Source organism: Danio rerio, chromosome 21, assembly GCF_052040795.2.
Source record: "Danio rerio strain M-AB ecotype USA chromosome 21, GRCz13ab, whole genome shotgun sequence".
Taxonomy (NCBI): domain Eukaryota; kingdom Metazoa; phylum Chordata; class Actinopteri; order Cypriniformes; family Danionidae; genus Danio; species Danio rerio.
In genome coordinates, this window is record NC_141041.1 from 7,074,234 (window position 1) to 7,087,500 (window position 13,267).

A 13,267-nucleotide genomic window follows, 5' to 3' on the forward strand; every position below is an offset into this window, starting at 1 on the left:
AAAAGGCGCTTCAGGGGCATCATTTCCAACTGAGTTTGCGCAGTGGAGCGAAAACAAGAAACATAAACATAAAAACTAAATAATTTGAAAATGGAAAAGAAAGAAAAGGTATCTATCTATCTATCTATCTATCTATCTATCTATCTATCTATCTATCTATCTATCTATCTATCTATCTATCTATCTATCTATCTATAAATAAAATAACTTTAATTAAGGAATTATAGAAATAAAACACTGAGTACACTAATAATAAAAATTGCTTTTAGCTGAAGCTAGTAAAAAAAGACTACAGTAGCCTAGTTCCTCTTTGATTTAAAAATAACATTTATTTAACAATAATAATAATAATAGTAGTAATAATAATAATAATTAGACACTTAATTAGTTTAATTAACACCCAGTTTACAGATAGACAGTTCTAAGAATTTTTGTTGTTGTTGTTATTATTATTATTGATAGAACTGACTATCAAGAAAAACAAAATGCCTAAAAGGCAACAAAAATTAAATATAGACTATGTATTTCTTAGATGTATTTCGGAAATATTTATTTTAACCTAAATATAATAGTAAATAAGATAGAAAACAAATATATAAAGACATATATTGAAAGAAAACAAAATACTAAAAATAACAAACTAATTTTAATTTTAGGTAAGTTTAAAATGAAAGTATAAGGAATAAAAATCTAAACTACTTCAAATTATTAGTAATAATTCTAATAGTTACCCATTGATATTAACATAACACTGGTTTACATATTTGTTTTACAGCTTAAATGCATTTTTCAGTGTTACGACCCCCTCGTTTGAGTCGCAACATAAAAGAGCTCAGACAACAAAATAATATATGCAACTCATTTATTATAAATATAACTAATATAACAACAAATCAAGCAAACCAACAAATGTCTTGGGATAAATAAAGAACTTAAGATATAATTAAAAATTACTTTATACATGATATAAATAATGCATATTGAAACCATGAGGTTACAGAATTAAAGAGATGGTCTGGACACGAGGACATTTAAAAAGCCACACCGTCCTGCAGAAGCTGGCTTAACACTCTTATTTATATGCATTAAATCAACTGGAGGAAGTAGGGAGTGTCGCCTCACAGCAAGAAGGTCGCTGGTTCGAGCCTTGACTGGGTCAGTTGGCATTTCTGTGTGGAGTTTGCATGTTCTCCCCATGTTTGCGTGAGTGTCCTCCAAGTCCAAAAGACAAAAGTAAAGTTGAATTGGGTAAGCTTAATTGTCCATATTTGTGTGAGTGTGTGTGGATGTTTCCTAGAAATGGGTTGCAGCTGGAAGGGCATCCGCTGCATAAAACATGTGCTGGATAAGTTGGCGACCCCGGATAAATAAAGGGACTAAGCTGAAGAGAAAATGAATGAGTGAATAAATCAACTGGTAAGCAAGCAGGTATCCAATCAGGATGGGCTGCATCCAAACTGTCGTCACATCAGTCTTATAATGCTACTAATAATCCTACTAATGCTATTATACTTATGTATGTAATGACCAACACTTTCAAAACAAGTAATTTTATTATTAATTGAACCTCTAAAGAGGCTAAAAACTTTACATAGAAGTATACAGAAATGTATATATCTGTGTAAATTAAATGCAGAGATTTGACTTGAAATTAAAACAATGATATTGTTCATTATAGACTTCAATTTGTCTAAATGTAACCTAATTTAATTCGTCAACATGAAAATAGTACTTATACATATACAAGTTTGGTTGTATATTTTGTTGCAAAGTGTTCTTCTTTCAGAGGAGAAAAGCACTATATGCAGCATAATATAAACAAAACGTCTATATCTTTGATTTTATTAAGTATTATTAAAGATATTTGGCTAAAATAAATATAAGTAATGTTTTCAGGTTAGCATTAAAAGTAAAACAAATTGTATAATGAAAGAAAAAATCACAATCGGAAAAGAAAAGCTGACGTCGGCGACAACGAACTATCGCGAGATGTTGAGATCGGCGTTAACACCGATCTCCAAAACAGATGTCATCCCTCACCCGGCTTACCCTCCAGTGTGACGTGATTTACAGATCTACAAAACACATTAGCCGATCCACAGCGGCTGTGGGAAGTTTGTTGCCAGGTGTCTCAGCAGTGCACGAAGCCGAACCTCGGACAGGGACCAGCGGACAGCAGAAAATGAGCTTCTTATTGTGAGTTTGGCAGTCAGATTTAAACAACAGTAGTAATACTATATATATTAACATCAGCGTAGTCCTCTAGCTCGTCTTGCTAAAGAGCTATTTGAGTTTTCGCACCGAATTGACTTCAGTTGTGCGCTTGCTGGTCGTCAAATGTGCCAGTATTTCAGCCTGACAGTTCAGTTATAGTAATCATATTTTGCATAGTAGTGCTTCAGCATAGGGATTAGCTCATATCTCGCATATTTGCACCCGTTTTCTTGGCTCTGTTGAATTGCTGGGCTGGAAGGGGGGCACATCTTATGTAATTCATGTTTGTTTCACACTGTGCCGTTTAAAAAGCACGTTGTGTGTCACTTTACATTCAAAGTAAGAAAAGATCCTCTCTAAATAGACTGTGTGCTGTGTATTCAGGTAGCAGACAGTCTTGCTACTGTCATATGAATGTATAGACAAGAAGCTTAATGATTTAACCTACAAAAATGCTGTTTAATTCAATTCATCATATTATCATATTATCAATTCATCAATTAATCATATCAGTTTTGGAGCAAGGGGATGAATGTGCTGTTTTTAATGAGGTAAAGTTGGTTTTATTTGCGCATATTCGTTCATTTTTGTACAGTGACAACTCGTGAGACGGTCTCTATATTGTGTATTACGCTACTTTAAATGTTTAGGTCTGATATCGCATGAAAGTATGACTTCAAAACAACATTAGCACTATTTAATTGACTGAACATTGATGCACTTTGAAAGTCATTAGCTGCTAATATGATTTTATTAGTTAACATTTCACTAATATTTTATACATTAAGGAGAGAGTCCAAATGTGCGACTATAAAACCAACTTTTTTAAACCATACTCCATATGCCTTTTATTTTGTAATAGCTTTAAAGAACGTGTCCATCTTTTTGTTTGAGGAAATCTTAAAGCGATAGTTCACCCTAAGAGATTATTCTGTGATTATCTACTCACCCTTTATTAGTTTTAAACCTTTATGAATTTCATTATTTTGTTTAGCACAGAATATATTTAGAAAGATATTGGAAATCTGTAAATACACTGCAAAAAATGCTTTTCTTATTTCGATTTTTTTTGTCTGGTTTCTAGTGCAAATATCTTAAAGTTCTTAAATCAAGAAGCATTTTTTAGACTAGCAAAACATATTGTTTTGTTTTAAGAAATAATATGCCAAAATTAAGTAAGTTTTTCCATAAAAGAAGAAAAATAATCTTGTTTTTCCTTTTAACGTAATATTATTTTGCTTACCCCATTTCTATTACACTTACTTAATTTTGGCATATTATTTCTTAAAACAAGACAATATGATTTGCTTGTAAAAAAAATGCTTCTTGATTTAAAACTTTTTAGATATTTGGACTAGAACCAAGATAAAAAATCTAAGTAAGAAAAGCATTTTTTGTAGTGTATGACTTCAAAACAACATTAGCTCTATTTATTGACTGAACATTGATGCGTTTTGAGAGTCATTAGCTTCTAATATGATTTTATTATTTGATATTTCACTATTTTAGATAGCCTATTATTAAGGGGAAAGTCCAAATGTGTGAATATAAAACCAACGTTACCCAGTGCCTTTTATTTTGTCATAGCTTTGAAAAATGTTTGCACTCTATTTGTAGGAGGAAATCTTAAAGGGATAGTTCACCCTAAAATCAAAATTCTGTCATTATCTACTCACCCTTTACTTATTTTAAACCTTTATTAATTTTATTCTTTTGTTAAGCACAGAAGAAGATACTTAGAAAGATATGAGAAACCTGTAACCATCGACCTCCATAGTATTGAAAGTCAAGGGTTACAGGTTTTCAGCTTGCTTCCAAATTTCTTCTTTCGTGTTTAACAGAGGGCTGGGCTGATAAACAATCTTATATCACAATACAATTTATGTCAACAACAATGATAAGCTCTGGACTTTTTTAGTCTATATTAATCTAAGAGCCAATCGCACAGCAGAAATGTGCAACAATAGGAATCTAAAAGTGTGTTGATGTAAGAGATACATATTTTCGGCCACCTAACATAGGTTATGCTATTTAATCAACCCTCATATTTTTGTGGCTTCAGTGATTGTTGGGATACTCTTTTACATCTGGAAGTATTAGTAACTGATATTGGAATGTATATTACTATTGTTCAGTATGGAAAAGAATGAATTAAGATAGCATTTTTGCCATATTGCTCGGCCCTAGTTTGACCGTCTTTTAAACTACTTTATTTTGGGGGAACTATCCCTTTAAATGCAGGACGCTTCTCGATCTGATTCTGAAGTCATGCCAGAATCCTGTTTGTTTTGATGCGTCTGAAATTGAATTGACTGATAAGGCTGTTTAGGACCATTAGGGAAGTTTGTTATAAGAAAGCCAGTCTTCCTCAAAAACAGCCGAGGATGATTTAATTTGGAAAATATTGCAACGCTCTTGTGATGCTTCACCGGAAGCATGTGATTTAGGAGAAGTTATGAGCAAGCACAGACGTGCGGTGTCATTGCTGTTGTATTGTTTTTGAGGCTCACTAAAAATATATTCTCCTTTGACTGGAACCAGATGAACGGCGTGCCTAGTGTCTTAAGATTTGCATTGCAAAACCAGATGAGAAGTATATATGTACAAAAATGTGACATTATAACATGCACACGTGGTTAGGAAGTATTTCATATAGCCTCTTTGGACATCCATTAATTGCATTTTTTTGTTCTGTCCTCCAGCGGGAATCGTTCGTCTAAGACGTTTAAGCCGAAGAAGAATATTCCTGAAGGGTCTCATCAGTATGAGCTGCTCAAACACGCTGAAGCCACTCTGGGCAGTGGAAACCTGCGTATGGCCGTCATGCTGCCTGAAGGAGAAGATCTGAATGAATGGGTGGCCGTAAATAGTAAGACTCACGAGTGATTGGGTTTATTAAAATGCCCCTGTTATGCTATTCTGAGTCTCCTATAATCGGTTTGAATTAGGGTTGCAACTAAGGATTATTTCGATAATTGTTTATTTGGACGATAATTTTTTTTTCTTCAGTTAATGGAATAAAAAAAACTTATTATTATTATTATTATTTTTATTTGACATTTTGCTTTTTATAGCTATATAAAACCAATTATCAGTGTTGGGTTGCACAATATTGAAAAAGTCTAATATTGCAATATTAAATTTTCTGCGATTTAAATATTGCGATATGAATACAGTTTCACAAGATAGTTTAAATAGCTTTTGACAGTTTTCTGAGGAGTCTAATAATATTCAGGTACAGAAATTAAATAATCCCAATGCAAAAGATTTGTATGGACTTCATACTTTGTCTTGTTTCTTGTCCAAATTTCTTGTAGATCAAGTAAAAATATTGTTTGTTTTGTCACAATTGGAGGTTTTTCCTTAAAACATGCTAAATTATCTGCCAATGGGGTTATTAAAATAATTTTATATATTTTAATTAATTTTATTTTAAATATTTGAGCTAGGAAAAAGACAAATGTTTTTTTTTGTGCATGAATCGTATAAGTTATCAAATACAATTCATCTTTGTTACACCTACAAACATCCTACTTTTTTGTGCCCAAGTTCTCTTGAAATGCTCAATCTAAGGCCTTAAAAAGCAGCATCTCTCAAACATACAGACAAAACACAACTAACATAGCTCCATAGCCTGTGTGTCCTTAAAAGGGAATTATTTAAACTCTTGATATTACAACATGTACTTTTGCAGAAAAGAGGGAGTTTAGAAACCTTGCTTACTGATATAGAGTATAACTCCCACTGGAGTGAGTCTGTGATTTTGCAGATTTGTTTTCATGCTTAAACTGCATTATTATGTACTGAAAGGAAGATGAAATAAACTAATAGGACCCCTTTTAAAATGTATTGGTATTTGCAGTTTGTTGTCTGTCTTCACAGCAGCTCTGACCCTAAATAGACGATAATCTGATGATCATGTGGTTCGGCATGATTTGAGATGATTCAATGAAACATTCAGTCATCATTTACTCATCCTCTTCTTTCAAACCTGTTTTGAACACAAAGGAAGATCTGCTAAAGAATGTTGTAAAAAAACAGCAATTGACCTGCATGGTATTTTTTTGTTTCTACAATGGATGTACAGTAAATGCCTGCCTTTTCAACAACATTCTTCAGAAGATATGTTTCATGTTTAACAGAAGAGAGAAACTCATGAAAGTAAAACAAATTAAATAACTTGAGTGTGAGTTCATAGCCTCCTTAAAATAATGACTTGTGAAGCTACAATAGCACAAACTAATAAGGCTAGACCTAGTACCATTGATGCATGGCAATGCTTTTCTTCCAGCATTTTGGACTATCTAAAGGAATGACCATGTAAAGTTAGAGCTAGGCGATATGGCAAAAACATTATCACGATAATTTTTTCATATCAGTCGATATTTATCACGATAAATGTAAAATCTTTATATCTATCAATTGTATAAGATTTTCAGCATGCCAATGGATTTGTGCAGCTGATTTAACACATTTAGTGAAATGTTTTAGCTGTCTGACAATATAAATAATAAAATAATAAACAAAAGAACAATCTTAATTCAGAATTTACTTGTTCAAGTTTTCAACAACCAAATACATTACCTACAAGTTATTGGATATTATTGTTCAACATCAGAAAAAATAAATAAACCCGGTTAGGAACAAAGTGAGTTAATGGTCACAGAATTTTCGGTCACACTTTACAATAAGGTTCATTAGTTATCGATATCGAATTATCACCCAGCTCTATGTAAAGTTGTTTTTTTTTCTCTCTCTATGTAAATCTTTCAGATTGAAAATTGTTGATACGTCTGTTACTCCCCCTCCCCTGTTTGGTTGTTTGAATGTCTTTTTGTTATGTTAATCTAAAGTCAATAAAACGTTGATCACAAAACAAAAAAAAAAACCGTGTGTGTGAGTAAACGTTGAGGAAATTTTAAATTTTTTTTTATAAACTATGCCTTTTAATGGAAGCTACAACATTTCTTGATGAAAAGTGAACTGGAATTTGTGCTTGCAAATTACAGATCATTTGTACACAGGCATAATGATGAAATTGAATGCTTTTATTTGCTTGTTTCTGCAGCGGTGGATTTCTTTAACCAGATAAACATGCTGTACGGCACCATCACAGACTTCTGCTCAGAGGACAGCTGTCCGGTCATGTCTGCAGGACCAAAGTGAGTGTTCAGACAGTGAGGAATGATCACGTGTGTGTTTTCTCCGCCTCACTCGTCTCTCTTTCTTTTCAGATACGAGTATCATTGGGCAGATGGGACCAACATTAAGAAGCCCATTAAATGCTCTGCTCCCAAGTACATCGATTACCTGATGACGTGGGTTCAAGACCAGCTGGATGACGAGACGCTGTTTCCATCTAAAATAGGTCATTTCACATTACTGAAGTGGTTATGTGCATTGTTTTCTCATTATTCAATGAAATAGTCACTTATTTCACTTATATTATGGTTACCACAACTAAAGGCACTGTTCAATAAACCAAGAAAGATCCCGATTTCCGCCAGAAAAGTCAAACATGTTGATTTTTCTCCCGAAGAATGATTAAAAACGGAGTCATTTTCCTTCAAACCATTGTACATTTTCACAGGAAAAAAAAAATTTGCTTTACAATCATTGGCAGCTGATGATGACATTACTTGAGAACACGAGGACGCAAGACGCCTGAAGAACGCATATTGAGAAACAGCCCCTGTATTTGTGTTTATACTCAGTAAACAACTGTGACTCAGTTTACAGTTCAGTCAGTGAACTAATGACTGCCATTCACAATCATTTCTTTTGAGCAAATGAACACAACGGCAAATCAGCGCTGTTTAAGATCGAGCTTAACAGTGCTTAAATGGACGTTTTTAAAATTTCAGTATCAATTGGTACCGAATTCCAATATCATCACAACCCTAGTTTCTATTCGGGTGTTTGTGTTTAAGATCTATGCATTTTGACTGAGGGTCCTTTGCACCTGTAATTGAAAAAAGTCAACTCTATGCAGAAAAAGCACCTCACGTCATGCACTGCTGCACAAGCATACAGTGGTTGCCTAGCAACACAAAAAGCACAGTGCACTGCTCTTTTCTAAAGTCAACAAAAAATTGTAGTACTGAAAATCGAGTTTAGTCTGATCATTCTCTAATGCAGTCAAAACCTGCTTGGAACTACTTTAGCTGTGCATTTATCTGGAAATAACTGTACACCATAGAACAGGGATGGGCAAACTTGATCCTCAAGGGCCGGTGTCCCTGCAGAGTTTTGTTCCAACACTAGTCAAACACACCTGAACATGTTAATCGGTGTCTTTAAGATCACAAGAAATCTATAAGCAGGTGTGTTTGATTAGGGTTGGAGCTAAACTGTGCAGGACACCGGCCCTCCAGGACCGAGTTGGCAGCCCACCCTTGCCATAGAATGTTCATCAGCCAATCAGAATCAAGCTTTCAACAGCCCTGCAGTATCAAATATGATGTGAATCAGTCATATCACACAAACAAGAGTTTGTTTTTTTTCTCTGCATGAGCATGATTGCAGATTTAAAATTTATTTCATACAAGATTAACAAAAATGAGAAGTCAATATTGTGTGTTGCATGCTAAACACCGTGGCTGTATCTGAAATCGCCCTTATACCCTTAAATAGTGCACTGTTTGAGGGTGCAACCGCTTTTAGTGGTTTCTGAAACCACAGTAGACATCCTGAAGTCCACTAAATCAATCTCATTCTTACAAGCGTACCACCGATGTACTCACAAACTACCCATAATGCACTGTGAGAGTTTGCTCACTGAATGAATTTCCATGTCTGACCACAAGAGGGCAATTTCAGGGACAGTACATCGTTTCTTTTTTCTGTTTCTTAATAAAAGTTGGTAAAAAATAATACCAAAGCATGAATTTATGAATCTCAGAGCTATATTATTTGCTACTGAATTATTTTATACAAATCATTTGAGTCAATGATTCATTCATAAAGGCAGGATTTTGCTTTGGTTATTTGTTATTAATTATTATTAAAATGCAGTTAAAATTAAAAATGTTATTTTTATTAATTATTTGTTATTTATTAATTAAATAATTTAATAATTTATTTAATTAAGGATTTAATGAATTTAGGCAGAACAGTTTTGCCATCTACTGGTCGTTTTACTGTTATATTTATCCATCACAGGCAAAAAAAAACAGCTAAATATTGTTTAATTATTGTTAATGCTCCTGATGTATAGAGTTTTTTTTTTTTTTTTTTGTAAATATCGCACAACCTATTCCACAAAGTGCTGTTTGTTGGTTTTGTAATATTTAACAGCATCTGTCCCTCATTTCCAGGTGTTCCCTTCCCCAAGAACTTCATGTCTGTGGCCAAGACAATCCTGAAGCGTTTGTTCAGAGTTTATGCTCATATTTATCATCAGCACTTTGACGCCGTGATGCAGCTTCAGGAGGAAGCTCACCTCAACACCTCTTTCAAACACTTCATCTTCTTTGTACAGGTGCTGTTCCTCTTTTATACTTGAAATGAACTTTCTAAAACCATATATAACCACAAAGTTGTTTAGAATGGAGGCTTGCTTCTGTAAATTAAATTTAAAAACAGAAAAGGTGATTTGGGTTTTTTGTTTATCTCAGAATTATCCCTTTTTTCCGAGAACTGTATCTGGGAATTTATTTTTTTAATGTAGAATTCTTAGGAAGTTGTCATCAATAGCCTAGTGTGGTTTAGTGTAGGGATGTCCTGATCAGATTTTTTTGCCTAGAGTCCAAGTCTGAGTCCTTTGGTTTTAAGTAAAAACAAAATGGAAATCTTCCCATCACTCTGTTTTTTTTTCTCCTGTTCATTTTTTTTTTCTTCCACCTATTTTTCCCCCCACCATCACGTCCCTTCTGGGTCTATAGAGTCTATATACTATAATTCAGACTTTTTTTCTGCAGAACTCTTTGTTTATATCGTGCCTTGCAATTTTTGGATTTTTTTTTTTCCAAAAAGAGTTTAAAGTTTCTCAGTTTTTGTCACACATTTGTTTTTTTTTCACTCAAAAGACTCTGAGTTTTGATCTTGTCATGCAGTTTTTTTTTCTGTTTACATTATCATTCTGTATTTTAATGCTTTTTTGTTAGTTTTTTTTAGGCAGAATTCGGAGATTACATCTTGACATTCCGTTTATTTCAACAGTTTAAAATTTCAGTTTTTCCAACTGAGTTCAGGCTATATAAAGTTAAAGTCAGAATTATTAGCCCCCTGTTTATTTTCTCCCCGATTTCTGAGATTTGTTCAACACATTTCTAAACACAATAGTTTTAATAAGTCATTTTTAATAACTGATTTACTTTATCTTTGCTATGATGACAGTAAATAATATTTTACTAGATCTTTTTCAAGACACTTCTATAACTGTTCTATTAACTAGGTTAATTAGGTTAACTAGGCAGGTTAGAGTAATTAGGCAAGTTATTGTATAACAATGGTTCGTTCTGTAGACTATCGAAAATAAATTTAGCTTAAAGGGACTAATAATATCGACCATAAAATGTTATTTAAAAATTAAAAACTGCTTTTATTTTAGCCGAAATAAAACAAATAAGACTTTCTCCAGAAGAAAAAATAGTATCAGACATACTGTGAAAATGTCCTTGCTCTGTTAAACATCATTTGGGAAAGAAATAATTCTTTCATAATAATTCTTAATCATAATTCTTAAAAAAGAAAAAAAAATCAAAGGGGGGGGGGGCTAATAATTCTGACTTGAACTGTATATGCTGCAACTAAATAATTTTCTGCATTTTGCAGAATTTTGGCAGAGTTTTCCCAACAGATTTCAGAGTTTGTCTTTTAAAATCTGTTTTTTTAGGATGTTTTCTTCAGAATTTTATTATTATTATTATTATTTTTTGATGTTTCAAAAATGTAATAAACACTGCATGTTTTATCTGCTTCAGGAGTTTAACTTGATCGACCGCAAGGAGCTGGCACCCCTTCAAGAGCTGATCGAGAGACTCACAACGAAAGACAGATAAACCGAGAAAAAGACAAGAAAACCTGTAAAACAAGGAAGAAAACCAGTGGTCCTGCTCTCTCTTCTCATTCTCCCTTCTTTCTTTTTTATTTTTGCTTAGAGTACAGATGGTTTTAACCCCACAGCAATGCTAGACAAACCATAGTCAACTTACAGCACAATACTAACACTTCAAGATGCATCGTTGGCATTTTTTGATAATGCCTGGATGTTTTTTTTTCAGTTCTTCAAGTCATTTTAGTTTCGTTTGGTCACTGAAAAGCAGGAGTAGAAGTGATTTGCACTCTTTCGGCTAGTGTGAATGTTTTAAAAGCTGTTTGATTCTTCAGCAGTGAAAATACAAGAGAAATGTTAAGAGTTGAATAGCTATTTTCCTATGCAATACTAATGTTGTTACTGATAATATTGGACGGAACCGTTCCTATCAGAGTTATTTCCAGCTCGTCTCCTCGTTCTGTGGATTTAATATCGGTCGCTATGAAGGTTTACTTTAGCCAGTGAATATGAATATGATTTGTGCATGCTGGAATTGCTGCTTTGTTGGACCCAAATGGCTGATGGGGATTCATATCTTACACCGTGTGGCAAAAAGAAATGTATGATGATAATAATAGCTCAGAGTCTCGGAGAAGACGCTTGTTTTTGCACAAGCCTGTTTCAGTTTCTGTTCGTAAAGCATTGAATTTGCTCAATTATTTATATCTGTTTAATATTTGGAGTATTTCAGTTGCATGAGAGTCGAGTTATCTGAAATATGCTAATAGTCCGTTCTGAAATATCATGGTTTTTGGTGGTATTAGATTGTTAGGATTAGATTAACAGGCTTTTCTTTTCTACCTCCTTTCTTTCCCCCTTCATATCTGTTCTTATATTAACACTTTTATTGTTGTGTTTGACATACTTTTGTTCGGTTTAGGCTTATGTTGAAGAGTTTATGTTGTTTGATGAATGTAATTGTTTGACTTTTAATGGTTTAATGGTAAAAGTGCCAACCGCAGATTAATATGAGACAGTTTTGATGTATTTATAGAGCATTTTTGTCACTGAAATGAGAATATATTTTCCCGGAATTGTAAAATAATATTGGGTTAGATTAGATATGTAAATACTTGCAGATTTCTCTGATTTCCTGATGATTATTATACTAGCTGAACTTTATTAAAACAATATCACTAGCTGCTGTTATTGCTGTAAATAGAGCCAATAAAATCCCTTCTCTTAACATATTGTATTATTGTAATTTTTTAATGTATGTTTATCATCTAATTACATTCACAACAGTGATATTATGTACAAATAAATAATGCAATTGCAAAAAACGTAGGTGTAATTTAAAATTATGATTAATTTAGATAAAAATATGTATCTGATTGTTTTCCGTCAGATATTAAATCAAATAATTTTTTGATCTGCACTTATTAACCTGTATAACAGAATCAGAGATTAATCATAATTGTATTATATTTTAAGTTATTAAACACTTTCTTGCTGACAAATGTGTAAAAGTGTATACATGCATATACACACTCATGGCCACTTTATTAGGTACACCTGTCTAGCTGCTTGGTAACGCAAATTTCTAATCAGCCAATCACATGGCAGCAACTCAATGCATTTAGGCATGTAGACATGGTCAAGACGATCTGCTGCAGTTCAAAAAGAGCATCAGAATGAGGAAGAAAGGTGATTTAAGTGACTTTGAATGTGGCATGGTTGTTGCTGCCAGAAGGGCTGGTCTGAGTATTTCAGAAACTACTGATCTACTGGGATTTTCATGCACTACTATCTCTAGAGTTTTGGTCCGAAAAAAGAGAAAATATCCAGTGAGTGGCAGTTCTGTGGGCGCAAATGCCTTGTTGATGCCAGAGGTCAGAGGAGAATGGCCAGACTGGTTCCAGCTGATAGAAACGCAACAGTAACTCAGATAAGCACTCATCACAATTGAGGTCTGCAGACGAGCATCTCTGAACACACAACACGTCCAACCTTGAGGCACAACAGCCTACCTGAGTACTGTTGCTGACCATGTCCATCACTTTATGACCACAGTGT

The 13,267-nt window shown here is 33.6% G+C and overlaps 2 protein-coding genes across 6 annotated transcripts in view; both read left to right on the plus strand.

Annotated features, from left to right (window-relative positions):
* mob1bb (MOB kinase activator 1Bb) overlaps positions 1–12,437 on the plus strand; it is a 32,015-nt gene extending 19,578 nt beyond the window's left edge. For 4 of the 5 annotated variants that reach the window (XM_087299483.1, XM_087299484.1, XM_087299485.1 and 1 more), the window contains exons 3-7: positions 4,917–5,083; positions 7,283–7,376; positions 7,449–7,582; positions 9,531–9,694; positions 11,139–12,437. In XM_087299483.1, coding sequence (XP_087155609.1) covers positions 5,029–5,083; positions 7,283–7,376; positions 7,449–7,582; positions 9,531–9,694; positions 11,139–11,216 — 525 coding nt within the window. In that variant the 5' untranslated portion in view covers positions 4,917–5,028 and the 3' untranslated portion in view covers positions 11,217–12,437. 5 annotated transcript variants of the gene reach the window in all.
* Positions 1–13,267, plus strand: part of rexo4 (RNA exonuclease 4) — a 174,015-nt gene that overhangs the window by 31,763 nt on the left and 128,985 nt on the right. The window lies entirely within an intron of this gene.